General features: G+C 36.6%; 1 protein-coding gene and 1 long non-coding RNA gene across 2 annotated transcripts in view; one reads left to right on the top strand and one right to left on the bottom strand.

The window, feature by feature from the left end:
• LOC147918184 (uncharacterized) overlaps positions 1 to 16,042 on the top strand; it is a 32,380-nt gene that overhangs the window by 12,231 nt on the left and 4,107 nt on the right. The gene's annotated exons all lie outside the window — the stretch shown is intronic.
• Positions 3,387 to 16,042, bottom strand: part of DYNC1I1 (dynein cytoplasmic 1 intermediate chain 1) — a 262,229-nt gene continuing 249,573 nt past the window's right edge. The window contains exon 15 of the mRNA XM_004431372.3: positions 3,387 to 4,337. Within this exon, the coding sequence (XP_004431429.1) occupies positions 4,227 to 4,337 (111 nt within the window). The 3' untranslated portion in view covers positions 3,387 to 4,226. The remainder of the gene's footprint in view (positions 4,338 to 16,042) is intronic.

The following is a 16,042-nucleotide window of genomic DNA, read 5'->3' as shown; positions in this document are numbered from 1 at the left end:
ATGACAGAGGATGAGAGGTTAATATAGCCCTGAGGCAAACTATGAATGAGTACTGTTGTCCTTCCCACATAAGGGTAAACTGTTTCTGATCTTATTATATGGTTGGAATGAAAAAGAATGCATTATCAATCAGTAGCCACATATCATGTACCAGAGGCCTTATTAATCTGTTCCAAGAAAGATATCACATGTGGCACAGCAGCCATGATCAGAGGTCCTACTTGGTTAAACTTGCAATACTCTTCAGTTATTCTACAAGATCCAGCTAGTTTATGAAGGGGCTGGACTGGCGTATTAAATGGATGTATTATAGGGACCACCACTCTGATCTTTTAGGACTTGAAGAATGTCACTAATCTCTGCCATCCTCCTACTCGTACCCTGAGATGTAATATTGGGTTTTATTTACCATCTTGGCAGGAGCAGGGAGTATGGCAGTTTCATAGATCTCCACTTGGCCTTCCCGTCTATATAGCTCTTACCCCAGAGGCCAGGGACCCAATACCAAGTATATCAATTCTAATTGAAAACTCAGAGATCGGGGAAACATTCACTGTGTGGGTCCATAGACTTAATGAGCCCTTTGTGACCACCTAGACTGTAGTAAGGACTTCATTATGTTACCTGATCACAAGTTACCACTCTAACTGGACTGTAGTAAGGACTTCATTATGTTACCTGATCACAAGTTACCACTCTAACTGGGGGACAATGATGCAGCTTTGGGTTTCAATCTGAACTCAGACCCTATATCCAGTAGTCCTCAAAGTATCTGGATTTTTCTCCTTCTGCATTGTACATTCACCTGAATAAATGGCCATAGGTCCCTTTGGGAAAAGACTGAGGGCATCATCACCACATATGTTTGCCGTGGTGTCCTTCCTCCTACAAGCTAGACAGCTCTTCAGTCCATGGGTTCTGGATGGGAAAACTGGCTCAGGTCTGGGTATGAGAAGAGGATTGTGATTTCCTATTGAGGCAACTGCCTGCAGCCTCCTGCTCCTCCATTCTTGCTTTTATGTTTTTGTTTATAGATGTTAAGAAACACCGTTTCGGCTGCCTGTCTGTTTTGCCCCTACGGATGCCATATTCTATTAATGATTCCCATAATTCCCCATGGGTAAAGCCTCCTGGGCTGCTCCTTTGAGCTAGCTGGCCATTTACGGTAGTTGTGGCTTCCTTGCTTCTGGTGGTTAACTGCCACCACCTAGTCACTATTACTCTGGAGCCTCATCATCCCCTTAGATAGTAACAAGCCCTGCTCTGTGACTCTCTCCTACTATAGGCCCTGGCCCGCAGAGGAGGCCACCACTAAAATTCCTGGAGATGCTTATGCCTCTCTCAGTAGCTCACTACTAATGGCTTTGGTGAAGGGTGTGTATGCTGGGCACTCCTATGTAACATAACTCTTGGATGAGCCTTCCAGCTGCACATAATATATCCATTCTAACATATCCACTTCCCTCAACCTCTTTATTCCTAGCTATATTATCAGGGCAACTCAGACATTTGTCACTTCATTAAGTGTAGGCTACAGCTTTTCCAGACTTCTAAGAGCCACTGTAACAGCCACTCTACCCCCTGGGGTCCTTACCAGAGTACAAAATCACATATCCCAAAAAAGTTCCTCAAAGTCAATGAATTTTTGCCTATCCAGTCTTACATTCTGGCCCGCTTAATCAAACTCGTCAAAATCCAATCCCTGTGCTACTCCCCTGACCCCTAATGGTACATGCTAATTGTTACAACACTATTGGTGTTCAGTCTCTTTACTTCCTTATCAGGGCCAGCATGTCCCCAGCCAGGGTATATTGGGAGAGCCATCTGACAGTGATGTTGGTCTGAGCCTGAGAAAGAGAGAGGGAAAGGTAGGAAAAAAGAAGGAGAGGAGGGAGAGAGAAAGGGAGGGAGAGAAAGGGAGGGAGGAAGGGAGGGAGGGAGGGAGGGAGGAAGGAAGATTAGTTTTGGACGGCAGCACAGTTCTAAGAATGTTTTAGCAATGCTGACAGGGAGCCCTTGAGTCAGTTACCTCTCAGAGAAGTCCTGCGTCTCCCAGGGACAAGCCTGCCTACGCATCCCTGTCATGCTCAGTCTTGGCTGGGAGCAGCCTGTGGGAAGCCTGGCCTTGGTCAAACACGGTGATAGGTTTCCGAGTAAAGCAGCTGGAGCCGTCAGTCAGTTGTGCTCTCTGCAATAGGAGATCTGAGAGGCAAATTTTCATGGTCACCACATTCCATCTGGGACATCAGCTGGGATGACGTACACGGCTGTGGGCTGGCTGGGTATCTCTCTCTATCCGCATGGCCACGCCATGTTCAGCTTGGGCCTCTGTATGGCATGGAGGTCTCAGGGTAGTTGTACTTCTTACACAGTGGCTCAGGCGGACCAAGAGTGAGTGTGCCAAGAGACCTAGAAGGAAGCTATAAGTGTTCGTATGCCATAGCATCACTTCCTCCATATTCTGTCAGCTACACAAGGTCAGCCCAGATTCAACTCGGGTTGGCACTACTCAAGAAGTGGGAGACTGTCTTGGAGACCAGCTCCCACAGTGGGATACATACATATTTAGACTCCTCTTGTAATTCTTCATGTGCTTACTACAAGTGACTCTGGCCTTTGCAGTTTTCATAGTCGTCTGCTGAATAGAAACAAAGTATTCAGCGTTTGCTCTATAATAGCAACTCGTGGGTTACTGATTTATTCTTGGTCCTTTACTGTATGCTTAAGAAACTTTTTTCCCCAGCACTTTTTATTAGATTGCTTTTAAACCTATTTAAGACACATTTTATCTTTACAAATTTAATTTCTGTTTGTTTTTACAAAGAATTTCAATATCTATAGGGCACTTAAAGCATTATCATTATTTTAAAAATAGAAATCTCACAGTTCAAGGAATCCCTTCTCAACAAAGCACCATGGAACTTTTCCTAAAAAGCTGAATGCCTGTCTTCAAATGTTTTTCATGACTCAACCACTATTTATTTAAATTTTCTCTAGGCATGAAATGACTTTTTGAAAAAAATTTTCTATTAAAGTTGTTTATAGACATGTTTCCTGGTCCAATAGTAATAAACAAACATAATTTTCTGTTGTAAATAATAACAATAAAAAAACACCAAAATGTGTAGAGCATTTGGTATTTGTTCATCTTACCCTGTTTTTCTTACTCCAACATTTGAGATAGTCTTTGGGCCTGAGTGGCTCTGGTAAAGGAGCTAAGGGAGAGTGTTCCAAAAAACCAGAGTCTTGGTTTAAATCCAGCCATGTTGGCTGTCTGTCAATTCATTATCAATTCTTAATATGACCCTACTGTATCTCCCCCACTCCCTGTGACAGAATTCTAATCAGGCTTTCCCCAAGCAAAGGATTTATCCACGCTGGTGCAGACCTGGTTTGGAACATTTTATTGGCAATACTGGTATCATATATAGGAACCACAGAGTTTTGTCAGACTGTGTTAGCTTGAATGACAAGTATCAATGGTCAACTATATTTGAAATATTGTTAAAGTACCTAGAAATAATAGGCATTAAAATTAATTCCGTTCACTGCCAAAAACCTCTAAAGATTTCATGTCCTCAGTGGAACCGGCGTACTGTAATTGTTATTTGGAACTTAATGTAACCTCAACAGCAGCAGAGAGACAATACAGTCCTCTCATTATGCACATGCTCTAGGATCGTTTATTTTAATGCTTTCAAATAAATATGTTCCATGCAGCACACCACAATAAATAAGGAGCAGCAATGTTCTTCTAGTAAATCCATTCATAATGTGAGTCACCATGTAAAACACCACATCTCAAGTCTTTGGCCCTGTACCATATCATGAAGCACACCACATCTGTACCTAATCATATCTGGCTTCATATGGATTTAATAGGACTATGCCAGAAGTGCATGTAAGCACAAATTTAACCAGAGGTTTCCAGCTATTAAATACAGCTTCTAAGTAGTTAAAAGGCAACAACTAAACCCATAAAGGTTCCCCCCCACATTTTTGAGACAGAAATATAAAGATAGAAATGCTCTGGTGAATTTCAGGTCGGTGGCGAGCAGGCTGGGATACATTTAGAATACTTGAAGCAAAGCTGGCACAATATGGCACCCAAAATGTCACGGCAATACTGATGCTGAATGGACACGAGTACGAGCAGAACTGATGACTGCAGATGCTGAGCTCTAGATGGGGAAGGTGGGGGTGGGGGTGGGGGCGGCTCATTTCCACTAGGCAGATAACTCAACGGTGCCTTCCTCCTCGCTATCAGCTCTGTTAGCACGAATCTCCACAAGGGTCCTGGCAAATCGGGTCCATTCGTCATTGTGGGGAACTGCAAGCTGCAAAGCAAATTAATGGAAAATGGTGAACAAAATGTCTTTTATGTCTGAAAGCCTTGAAACCTGCATGACCGTTCCTACTGAAGCAGACCTTTCCCTGGGAATGTAAAGGGAACCAGATCTTCTTAGAATCAGTGAGATCCCCAAAGTGTTGCTCTTATACTGACAACTTAAGAGAACACATAATGTCACTCTCAGAAGCAAATTCACTCGTGGAATTTATAAAATTTTAAAAACTTAATGTAAACTATACAAGTACAGTAGCCACGTTAAAGCACTTTCAGCAATGAAAATTCATCATAAGAAGACCAGACTTCCAGTGAACACAGCAAATAAAAACTGCATTATTGGTCAGGATTTTGAAATAACTATAGTATTGTCTTTCTAAGTCAATGCTATTGATCCTTGTTTTGAAGTGTTGCTAATGTGCCAACATGCATGACAAAAGTATAGCTTACATATACAAAGAAGTCTTACTACTATGAAACAATGCTTTGGCTTTTTCAGCAAGAGCTTATATGATGATACCTATGAATAATAGTAATAGTAGCTAACATTTACCAAGAGTTCTAAGCACTTGACATGTATTAACTCATTCCTCACAACAATCCTATGTAGGGTAGTACTAGTATTTCCATTTTACAGAAGAAATCAAGGCACAGAAAGATTAAATCATCTTACCAAGGTTGCATTGCTAGTAAATATCAGTGCCAATGTTGTCTGGTTCCAGTATCTGCATCCTCCATATAGCCAGTATGCTATGCTGATTCACCAAAAAAAAGGGATTTATAAAATTTCCCAAATAATATCTTCTGTGCACGATTCAGTGACGAGAAAATTAACCCCACTCAATACAAATTGCATGTATAAATTTTTGTTAGTTGATTTAAAGGATAATGATTTCTCTACATAGCTTCCAAAAATGAATTGCTTAAAGATATCATGCAAGTGTTTGGAATAAAAAGGAGAATGATTTGAAGATGAGAAGCAGGATCAAGTAGAAGTCTGAATGGTTTTCATGTAGAATAAGATTGATTTAGAGTGTAGAGCCATTTTCTTAGAGGATTACCCTATAAGATGGTATACTCCACCTACAGCTACCAGTGCTACACATGCTACCCACATAATCTATAAACATTAACAACATACATTCATCCCAATAAATATATATTTTTAAAAACAGCAGCAAATAAATCTAAGCTTTGCAATCATTTCTATCCCTGAAAAATTACCTACTATACACGCCAAATGAGTAGAACTTTACATTTTTATTATAGGGAATGATATCTCAGATACTAGCTGTCCAAGACAACTTATTGGAGAGTGGCATTATCATTCTACAAATCTAGCCCACAATTTGTGTTCTAGTTCTAAGGTTAAATGTTTTAAGAATATAATTCTGGAAATAAAAAAAGGTGAGAAAGTAAGTTCTAGTTATTTTGAGAAGTGCAGTACCAATAAGAATTCTCTTGTAGTCATATGAATGAGTTTTTGAATGGTTAAATACTTCCCTAGTTATTGAAACGAATTCAAATTTCTTTTCAGGCAGTGACATAAGTCCACAGTCGTATTGAATGACACTGTTACCCCTCCGCCCAGTCCATTTTCCCTACTTTCAGCTCGTCTCCTACATTCCACTATTCTTTATTTTTCTCTTCAATTTTAGAAAAGACTGCCCTGGAAAAATGAGGTTCTCGAAATAAATGATACCAAAGAACTAACAAAAAGCATAAGCGGCAAAGGATTGGTATCATATTTTTCTGAAAGAATAGGTCAACTGTTCCTTTTCTTTCCTCCAGCTCCTGACCAAGTCCTTCCAAAAAGAACCACAAAACAAAAGCCCAAGAGGAAACAAAAGCCAATCACGCTAACATATTTATAACTTTTTCTCATAGAAGGTGAGAATCAAGCTAAAGCTAAAGCACTTCATAACTTCATATAACTTTAAACATTGGAAAACAGCAGGTCTCACCAATAATACATAAAGAGCAATATACGCTAGGCGTTTTGCTCCTAAACATAACACTATATTATTGGTTAAAATGGTACAAGTTTAAGTTAACATATGATGCCATACGTAATGTTTTATTGATATCAATATATAGAAATTATATACTAAAACAAGAAAATAGGTAAATATGTTTACATGTAGTAGTTTCATGTAGTAGTAATGGCAAGACTGTTAAGAAATGACATTAATAAAGATTGTGAAACATTAAGGTTTGAATCTGTGCCCAGATACAGTTTGGGACAGAATCGAGTATCATTTATGACATACAAAATTGCACATCTAACTTTTCAAAAATAAATTTTATTAAATTTCAGTGCTTCTGATAAACAAACAAAAATACCCTACACTGGCACTACATTTGACCTTTTCCACAGGGGTGGGAATAACAGTACTACAATACCAACACTTGTCCTTAAAAAGGTTTCACAGTATTCTAACATATTTAGTCCTCTTTTTGATCTGTGAAAGTTTCATTTAGGTTGGGAAAAATATTAGAAGTTTGTTTTTATAAAAAACTTGTTCTGCCAAGTATTTTCCTCTCTAGAATACCATAAACTTCATAGAAATGTTAGTTTGCTTTGCTTCAAAAAAAAATTCTAGATAAAAATACAATTGCTTCTAGAAACTTAAATTTACCCACCTCATCCTATTACACACTTTTGCATCTAGTTTGACTATAAAAATAACCCAAGACAATTGTAATGTTAGATTTAGAAGGTGAACTGCAGACTGCCCCATTTTTAGAATTAAATATCACCATCAGGAAGCACTTTAAGTATAATCTGAGCTTGAATGTGTGAATGTGTATTCACAGGTTGTTTCCAAACCCAAAGTAATAATTTTTGGCATTTGAATTACTTGTAGGTAAGACCAAACAGGTGCTCTTATAAACAAGAAGACCGCTCTTTCATTCTACACCTTTGGCTGCACACAGCATCTGTTTGGCCCGAACTGTCCTTAGTCTTAGCAGTTCCTGACTCTTCTCACCTGGTACTCTTTGATTAGAAATGGCTACAAAGGAGCCTCATGAGCATAAATACATCTGAGACTTTCAATCCGACAATACCTTAATCATTAAGTAGGAAAAATCTTTGCTCATGTTTCTTAAAGAAAAAGATTGCTCTCGTGTCCTTCTAGCATGCAAATTTATTCAATCAGCATGGACTGAGTACCAACTGTATGCCAGGCTCTAGGCTCGGGATTAAAGATATAGCAGTGAATCATTTTGGCATATGACAACTATGAAATACAGACAAAAATTAATTACCATGTTTTCTTAGGTCAAAATGTGTGAGTACTGCCACAGTTTTTTTTTTTTTTAAACTTCACTGACACTCAAAAAGTGAATAGCCTAAAATTTACCTTCTTACAGTGACAACTGTAACATTTCCTGATATGTGTTGTGTGTCAACCAAGTAGCAGGGAAGCAAATGGCATGTTAATGACATGGCTTCAGCATCTTTTCAAGTTTTTATCAAGGCATTAAAGGCAAAATCTAGAGCATCACTATGGATTTTTTTCCCCCTGAAAATAATAGTTTAGAATAATTTTCAAACAATTTGCATTTGTGATAGGAAAAACATTCACAAATTTCTAATGGTGATGAATAATTTCAGTCAATTAATTTCAATCAAAAAAATATATGAGAAGCACTGTGAAGGAAATAGCCCGTAGTTATATCAAGAGAATGCCGGAGAGAACGACTTGTAAAAATTGTCCAGTATTGTACTGAATCGAAGTGGATCTGGAAACATTTTCTGTCTTCAGATTCATCCACTGAAATCCACATCCCAGGTCAGGAATGACTCAGATTTTCCCACTGCTTCATAAACAGAGTTCACCAATAGCCAGTTCACCTTCTGTTAGATGACTGTTTTCTAATTTTTTGCTAAATTTATAAAGGATTTTTATGCCCAAAGCACTCAGGGCTCTGATTCCCGAGATAATAAAATCTTAGCTCTAAGATTGACTACGTTTTATAGATATGAGATGGCCCTACTTTTACAGCTGAGGGAACTAAAGCCAAAGGTAGTTTCTGAGGTAGCAATTTGCCCATAAGGAGGAGGTAAAATGAATCTCAGATTTGGACAGGAGACATAAGTCCTGCTCTCATCTCGGTTACTGGCAATGGTCAGGCACTTAACCTCTCATTGCCTCGATTGTAAAATGAGGATGATGGTGTCTGACCATCAACAGAGATGTGGAGAGGAGGAGAAAGGTAATCCAAGTGAAGAAAGTACTATGAGTTCATCAAGGAATAGTCATGCACTCTTTTTCTTTAAACTGTCACTCAGATTGAAAGCCTTCCTAAAAATGATATGTAAGTGGCATACATATCAATTCTATACCATTTTTGTAGTTTTGTTTTTTTTTTTTTAAGAATTAATTCTGATGATTACTATGTAAAGACATTAAGGAACAGGGTACCTCTCTTTAGCAGGCAGGAAACAGAAGTACAGGGAGCTAAATGATTTGCTAAAGTCCACGTAACTTTCACATGTTACTGTGGGGCAATCAGGAGCCTCACCCCTTTAAGAAATGCCTGCATACCAAGGCAGAATGGCAGGCGGGAAATGTGTTTTGAATCACCTGCAAAAAGAGTCTAAAGATTGCGTTTTTAATCTTCTAAGATTCTTGGGAGACAAAAGGTCAAAAATAAAAAACAGAAGTCCAAAAGTTATGGATAAATTCATAAAAATGGATCATTTTAGTTCTCTCCCCACCCCCACTGTCAGCGGCTGTGTCCTGGATCTGCCCTTTCCCATTTTACCTGCCTGAGTGGACTGGAGGGTGCTTCTGGACCCAGCCCCACCCCACCCTGAAATAACACATCTGTCTAATCACTGGGCGTCTTGGCTTCCTGCGCACTTTAAGGAAGGCGTAGATTGCAGAATCGGTAGATTTTGAGAACGGAGCCAGGGTTGACTTTTTTCCACCTCGCATATCAGCCACATCATGATTTCTTTCCCAGCTCTGCCGCTTATTTGCTGTGTGTCTTTAGGAAATTTATGTTTTAACATTTCTGATCTTCACTTCCTCATTTGTGAGGAAGGAATTTTGAGACTTGACTCCCAGGACTGTTGTGAATATTAAACAAGACAAAAAACTATAACGAGCTTAGCACAGTGCTTGGCACATTATAAACCCTGAATAAATGATGTTGTTGTTCCTCTTCTTCCTTCTTAATGCACCTTCCCCCTCCTCCAATTTTTTTTTACTTCCTTCCCGTTTTCTTTCTTCCATTTTCTTCTTTTCATCTAGATAGAGCTACATTTTTTTAGAATTATGCCTTATATTTTATCACATTTGATGTCTTACAAACCTACACAAATCATTTCCTAAATAGTTACACTTTTAAAAATAGCTCACTTTCATGAGCCGAGTGTCCGGAAAGGGTTCTTTCAGATCCCAAGAAAAATTCTGCCAGAGTACTTTTTATTGCTCATTTAAAAAATCAAGTTGGAAGTCTAATTATTCCTTATAAATATACACATATGTATACATATACATACGTATTTTTTATTTTTCAAATATGCCCATTACAGCTTTATCTAGCTATTTCCTTGTTATGGCACTTTCTACAGTGGGAGTCTGCATTTTTAGCTCGTCAGGCTTTGTAACCGCTGAACATGCTGTTATAAAAATCAAATGACTTTTTATAACCAGGGTTAAACACACAAATATCATTTATGTGTCCCTTTTTATAAGTACATGGCTAACCATTTTGAATAGTCCTCAGTCAAGCCTCCCTCATTTGTTAGTAATTTTAAAGGGTTTATAGTACCCAGCAGCTGATTTAAATATAGCTGCACTACCTGCAGTAACTCCTACCAGCCCAATGCTATACTTTTTATGGTAAAAATATCTGTCTCAGGCATCGCTTAGTATAAAAGTAGATTAATTAAAAAAAAAATCTTGGATAATTAAGACATTAGAGAAGTATTCTATAATTTCAGTTTGGTTTCTCAGATACATTAAGCATGGCAAACAAATTAAAATGAGTAGGACTCTAGGTTTCAGGATAAATATTCCACGGATGTGTGGTTCATCAGCATCTTTGCAATCTTTCAATTAAATGGAGTCATTAAAAAAATTCTGGGGTGATTATGTTAACCATTGATTCCAAACAGATACACGACAATTCATCTCCTGTATTAACCTACAAATTAAAGTTTTCTGTTAAAAAGATATCTTACAAATTACCTTTTCACTTTAAATATGCATTGATTTTTTTTTTTTATTAATGCATTTACAGAAACCCTGGAAGCATACATCAGTTTCCACAGAAGGACTGCTAAACTCCTCTAAGCTCTAAAAGCTTTTAAAAAGTACAATTATTAATGGCACCCCAATTCATGAGATTGTGGATTTACTAGTATACAAATACACGTTTGTGTTCAGAGGGAGCCTATATTTTTTAGGACAATTCTTGTTGCCACACACACAGATGGAAGCAAAGTGGGAGGTAATAAGCAATGAAACAGCCGCTGGAACAACCAAGCACACTCGTTTCACATAAATGCAGCTCCACTGTATTTAACTCTCGGGAGAGACTAGCATCACTGGTAACAATGGATGAAACCACAGACCGAAATTCCAAGCCAGAATGCAGTATACAGAGGGTGTAAATATACAACAGTGTTCTACCACAAAAAGATATACTGTGTGGTAACTTAGTATTTACAGCAGTTTTAGAGAAGTCCAGAAAGTGGAAGTTACATTAGCCTCCATTCTGTAACGTCTGCTATTACCGGTCAGTAGGTTAAAATTTCTGTGAAATTTAGCAGCATGCTAACCTACAGTAGTCTGATGATACCTAACTATTTTTGATTAAGAAAGACAGAATTTCTTTTATCTGAAAATCCTGTCTAAGGGAACTCGCATCCACCCATGAAGTTTGAGATTTCTCTGCAAAAGTTCTCTTCCTAGTATCTTTAAATGAGTGGTTGACTTTTATAGCATGTTTGTTAGAACAACACTTTTAAAAAATCCATTACCACCCAATGAAGGAAAGAAATAAAGATAGAACATAAAAGTCAAAAGTAAATAGTAGCAAATATGGGTCTATATCAATTTCAATAAACCAGTAAACACTGAAGAAAATAATCACTTATTTTAAACATTATTCTTAAAAAACGAACATTTTAAAATATTCTTCATGTTAAAATTTAGCATTATAGGAAGCATGACAAAATTCTGAAGTTTTTACCTGTGGAGGAAAAAGATGTCAAACAGCTGAAGAAAGAGTTAATTCACTAAGGCCTAAAGATGACCTTGTTCATATTTGTATTAAAATCTTATCCTCCTTTCTTCAGAAATCTTTTAAGCATTATTTTTTCTGTTATTTGGAACAATCTATCTCTCTGTCCAAAAGATGGAAAAAAATGCTAAAAACATTGGCTGATGGGCAATAATGGAAAATAACTTTTTAAACTTCTTACCGCTCTTTTTCCATAACAGAAAAGATCAAGAAAAATGACAAGGAAACGAAAAAGCATGTGCTTCTCAAGCTGATCTGTCATATTAGCTGACTAAACATATATCTCTTCTCTTCCTGATATCATTAACTATAGGTTTTCTAGTAAATTCCTAGCAACCATTGCATCTAAGCAGTTTTGACAAAAAGAAGGCTTGTTGCTAAACACCTTAAAAACATTTACCAAGGTAATAAAAGAAATGTCATTCCCTCCTACTGAATGTTTGGGCATAAAAGGTATTTTTATAATGTAGCTCATGATTTACCATATCTATAGTGTCCAAAAAAAGCACAATGAAAAGGAAGCATTTTTCCAGTGGTTTGACAACTATTTGAATCAACTGTTAGGCTTTCATTACACTAGTGGCCAATTGCTCACTTTTAAAAGCACAGGAAGGGAGAGGGACCAGGATAGAGACTGAGGAGGAAGAACAGCACTCTTTTCTAAATATATTTTATAGTTAAATGTTAGGACTATTTTTTCCTGACCATCAATCTATAGCCAATTTGCAGGCTGCACTCGGAATGCTCCACACAATTCAACTTTCCCTTAACCGTCAACTTCACATGTGCAACATTCATTCACGCAAATATTCATTGAGTGCCTATTATGTGTCAGGCACTGTGCTCGGCTAGGTTATCCTGTCCAAATGGACAATGTCAGGTATCTACATTGTGCATGTTTCTGTGCACGTGGCACCCTAACAACGAGTAAACCTCTACCGAGGAACGTGATTAAAGAAAGGAGGGAAGCCAAACTGAATTTTTTTTTCCAAGTCAAAAGGGTGGCTAGTCTTTAGGACACTAGAAGGTTTCACTTTTTACCTAAGGGTCCTTAATGCTGAAACAAATAAAAAAAAGATTTCATCGAAATGTTGAGAAACTATTGGCTTGCCATGAGGAGAAAGATCTTAGGGAATGGACCACTAATCAGTTTATCTACCAGTAAGACTGCAAAACTTCTTCTACAATGTTAAGCTTTGATATTCCCTAAATGATAAATAATTCATGTTTTAAAATGTAAAAGATGCTCTGATAGCTGACAGTCTCAAAAATTCATGCAAACCTTCCTGGAAAGTAGAATATAATGATTCATTCACTTCCTCACTTTGCAAGTCCAACCTATATGGCATATAAATATTTACACATACACATGCATAAGCAGACATTTGATTTCATATTATATTTTAGATATACCAATAGTAGTACGCATACACGTGTAAGAAACAAATAACTCTCCGTTTCTATACAGGCCAGCGTTAATCTAGACTCCGATGCCTCGAGCAGCTTCATGCTCGGCTGGTCTAAGCTCTGATTTGAGGCTACTGTTCTAAGCAGTAATTTTTCAAGACGAAATTTAGCAGTTTTGAAATTCTAAAACTAAACACAATTTTGTCAGCCATAAAAAAAATTAACACTATAATTAACGACTGCTTCAGAATCCAAACTGCTATTGAAGATGACAGTTTGAAGCCACAGAAGAATCATAAAAATGATTAATTATACAAACTGGTACTTGTTTCAGAAGGTTTATATTCATAGACCATTTATTACCAAAATGGGAATATACGAATTTCACTGAATATTGCAAATTACTACACACACATTAATTTGGTTTTTATAAAATTAGATATTAGGGTTTTCTTTTCATTTAATCAACTACTCCATAATACATAAAAGTCTTAAGTATTTTCTTATCAATTCAGAAAAAAAAAGTGGTTTGAAAAGATATTAATCCTATAAATCCATTTTTATAAACTAATGCTACCTGAATAAGCACACTATTTATATAATAATTAGTTTAATCATGGTCTTCTACATATATAATTATCAAAATGAAAGCCACTGCTACTACATTCACTATAAGATGAATAATTATAACATTAATTGAAATTAATAGCACTTTTTCTTTTCTTTTTTAAATTAAGCACTTTTCCTAGAAGAAATCAAGTTAATACTAAAATTACAATCATACATTTAACCAAATTATTTTATTTCAAATATATATAATTTATTATGACAAGGAAATGAATTAATATATTATTTTAAAGTAGCTTATTTTATATAATTATATTTATTAGCAACCCCAAATCTGCCCACACAAATATGCCTTTGTGCTTTTGACTTAACTGAATGGTGTTGTGGCTATGACAATAAAAATTCAGGTAAAAATGGAAAAGTCCAGTTGAAAATTGAGATGTTTTGTTTCTATGTCATCAAATATCTAGATGTTATCGACAGAATTTGGTATTTGGATCTTCAGTTTTTATCTGGATATTTGGCACCATGGAATAATTTATGCCAAAGTCTTGTCTTTTCCATGGAGGGAAAACCAAAAGAAATGTTTTGCATCAGCTAAAGAAAATAGCATTGTTTATCCATTGAAGAACAAGTCAGTACTAGCAGACTTTCAGGCATCTAGCAACTTATGGCCACATTCACATAATGAGAAACACAAGTGTTTTGGGTGATTATAGCTGGACTTTGGTAAGCTGAGCCCAGCTCTTCTGGAGGCTGCCAAAGCTTAGCTACACTGTCAGGTTCATCACCACCAGGGAAGAATGGCCTTTATAAAGCACAATAATTAAATTGACTGATTTCAAATGCAGTTCTTTTTCATTAAGAAACTCTTATTTGAATTAACCCCCAAATTTCAGTTTAACTTCAAATTTTGTGTTCTGCACACCCCTTCCCCACAGAGTGGGGTTATCGATATTCAGGGCACAAACTTCTGGTGGAAAATTTATGTAGGCCCTGTCCTACTGGAAAACACAAAGTAGTTCCACACAGAAACAATTACTGCCGGGTGTAATCTACTTAAAAACCATAAATGTATTGTATTTATTTTGTGTCACTCAAATTCTTTTTAACTCCCAGAACTTCTAGTTTATCAGATGCTACTACATCGAACTGCTATTTAAAAGTACAAGAGAAATGGCTCATCGAATCTCTTTCCTTTTATTCTTATCCTAGCTGGCTACGAAAACTGTTTGAGGCACCTTTTAATAGTCTTTGTACATTACACCTTGGCCATCATTCTAAAGTACATTTCATAGGTCATCTTTCCTGGTGGGATTCCAAATAAACTTTTCATTCTAATTTGTGATTTCAGCTTTAAAATATACTCAAATAAACACTGAGTATATTTTACTGAGTATACTGAAATTATGCTTTACGTTTTCAGCAGTTACATTTGATCTCTCATATTCACCTGCATTTTTCCTTTCCAAGAATTTTTCAAGGCCTTCTAATATATTAACAAATGTCAAATTTATTGTATTTATTGAAATTTGTAATAAAATTACTGCTATTCTTTTAGCCCCCAAATAGTCATATCAAACAAGCTATTTGAAATGTTGCCACAGTTTAGGGTTAAAATTTAAAGATGAATGCAAGTTTTCTCAGGTAATTAGTGAATGAGATACCAAACAAATAAAGTTAGGGTGATAAGACTGACTCATCTCCCAAATTACAGTTTTAAAGTTGCCATTTTACTTTTCAAATTCTATTTAAAGCTGAAAACGATTTTGGAATTTTATCATTTGACGACTGTAGACATATAATCAGGGATTTGAAACTTGCGTGTATTTTTCACAACTGAAAACAAAATCTTCCCTGGAAGAGGTTAATGGAAAGAGAAATAATAGGAGGTGCAAGATAAACTGCTTCTTTGAAAACTGGAGCTACAAACAGCATTCTAGCTAATTCAGATAAGCAGCAAACATAGTTGTTAGGGAATATTTGTGACAGCCGCATCTGTGTGACAGCACTGAAGCATTAACAATGGCAACGGGCTTTCTATAAAACACATCTGCAAGAAAGACAGGTAGATAGGCTGACTATCAATCATCAGGACACGTGAATAATTCTATACTCACTGGCCCATGTGCTGTTCAAGTCAGCTCTGTATATATAGAGAAGCTTGCTATTCAGTAAAGGAGCCATGGCAGAGAGTAATTCTTATTTTTAATTCTATAAAATATGTGTGTTTGCACATCATTAAAAAAATCCAACAATGATTAATAGCTCTCTACGAGTGTATTCTGAAGCAGAATACACTCAACATTTTCAGGTTATATTTGTAGTTAATTTATGACTTGTTATCTTACCCATGTTTCCGTTAATTGAATGGGATCATACAGCTCCAAAACAAACAGATTGCATCCCATGGTTTGGAGAGAAAAATTCTCAAAACTTATTCAATAGCGAGACTCATTT

Source organism: Ceratotherium simum, chromosome 1 (assembly GCF_057802395.1).
Source record: "Ceratotherium simum simum isolate JZ-2026a chromosome 1, ASM5780239v1, whole genome shotgun sequence".
Lineage (NCBI taxonomy): Eukaryota > Metazoa > Chordata > Mammalia > Perissodactyla > Rhinocerotidae > Ceratotherium > Ceratotherium simum.
The sequence above is the reverse complement of the archived record's forward strand: the minus strand, read 5'-3'. Positions and strand labels throughout refer to the sequence as shown.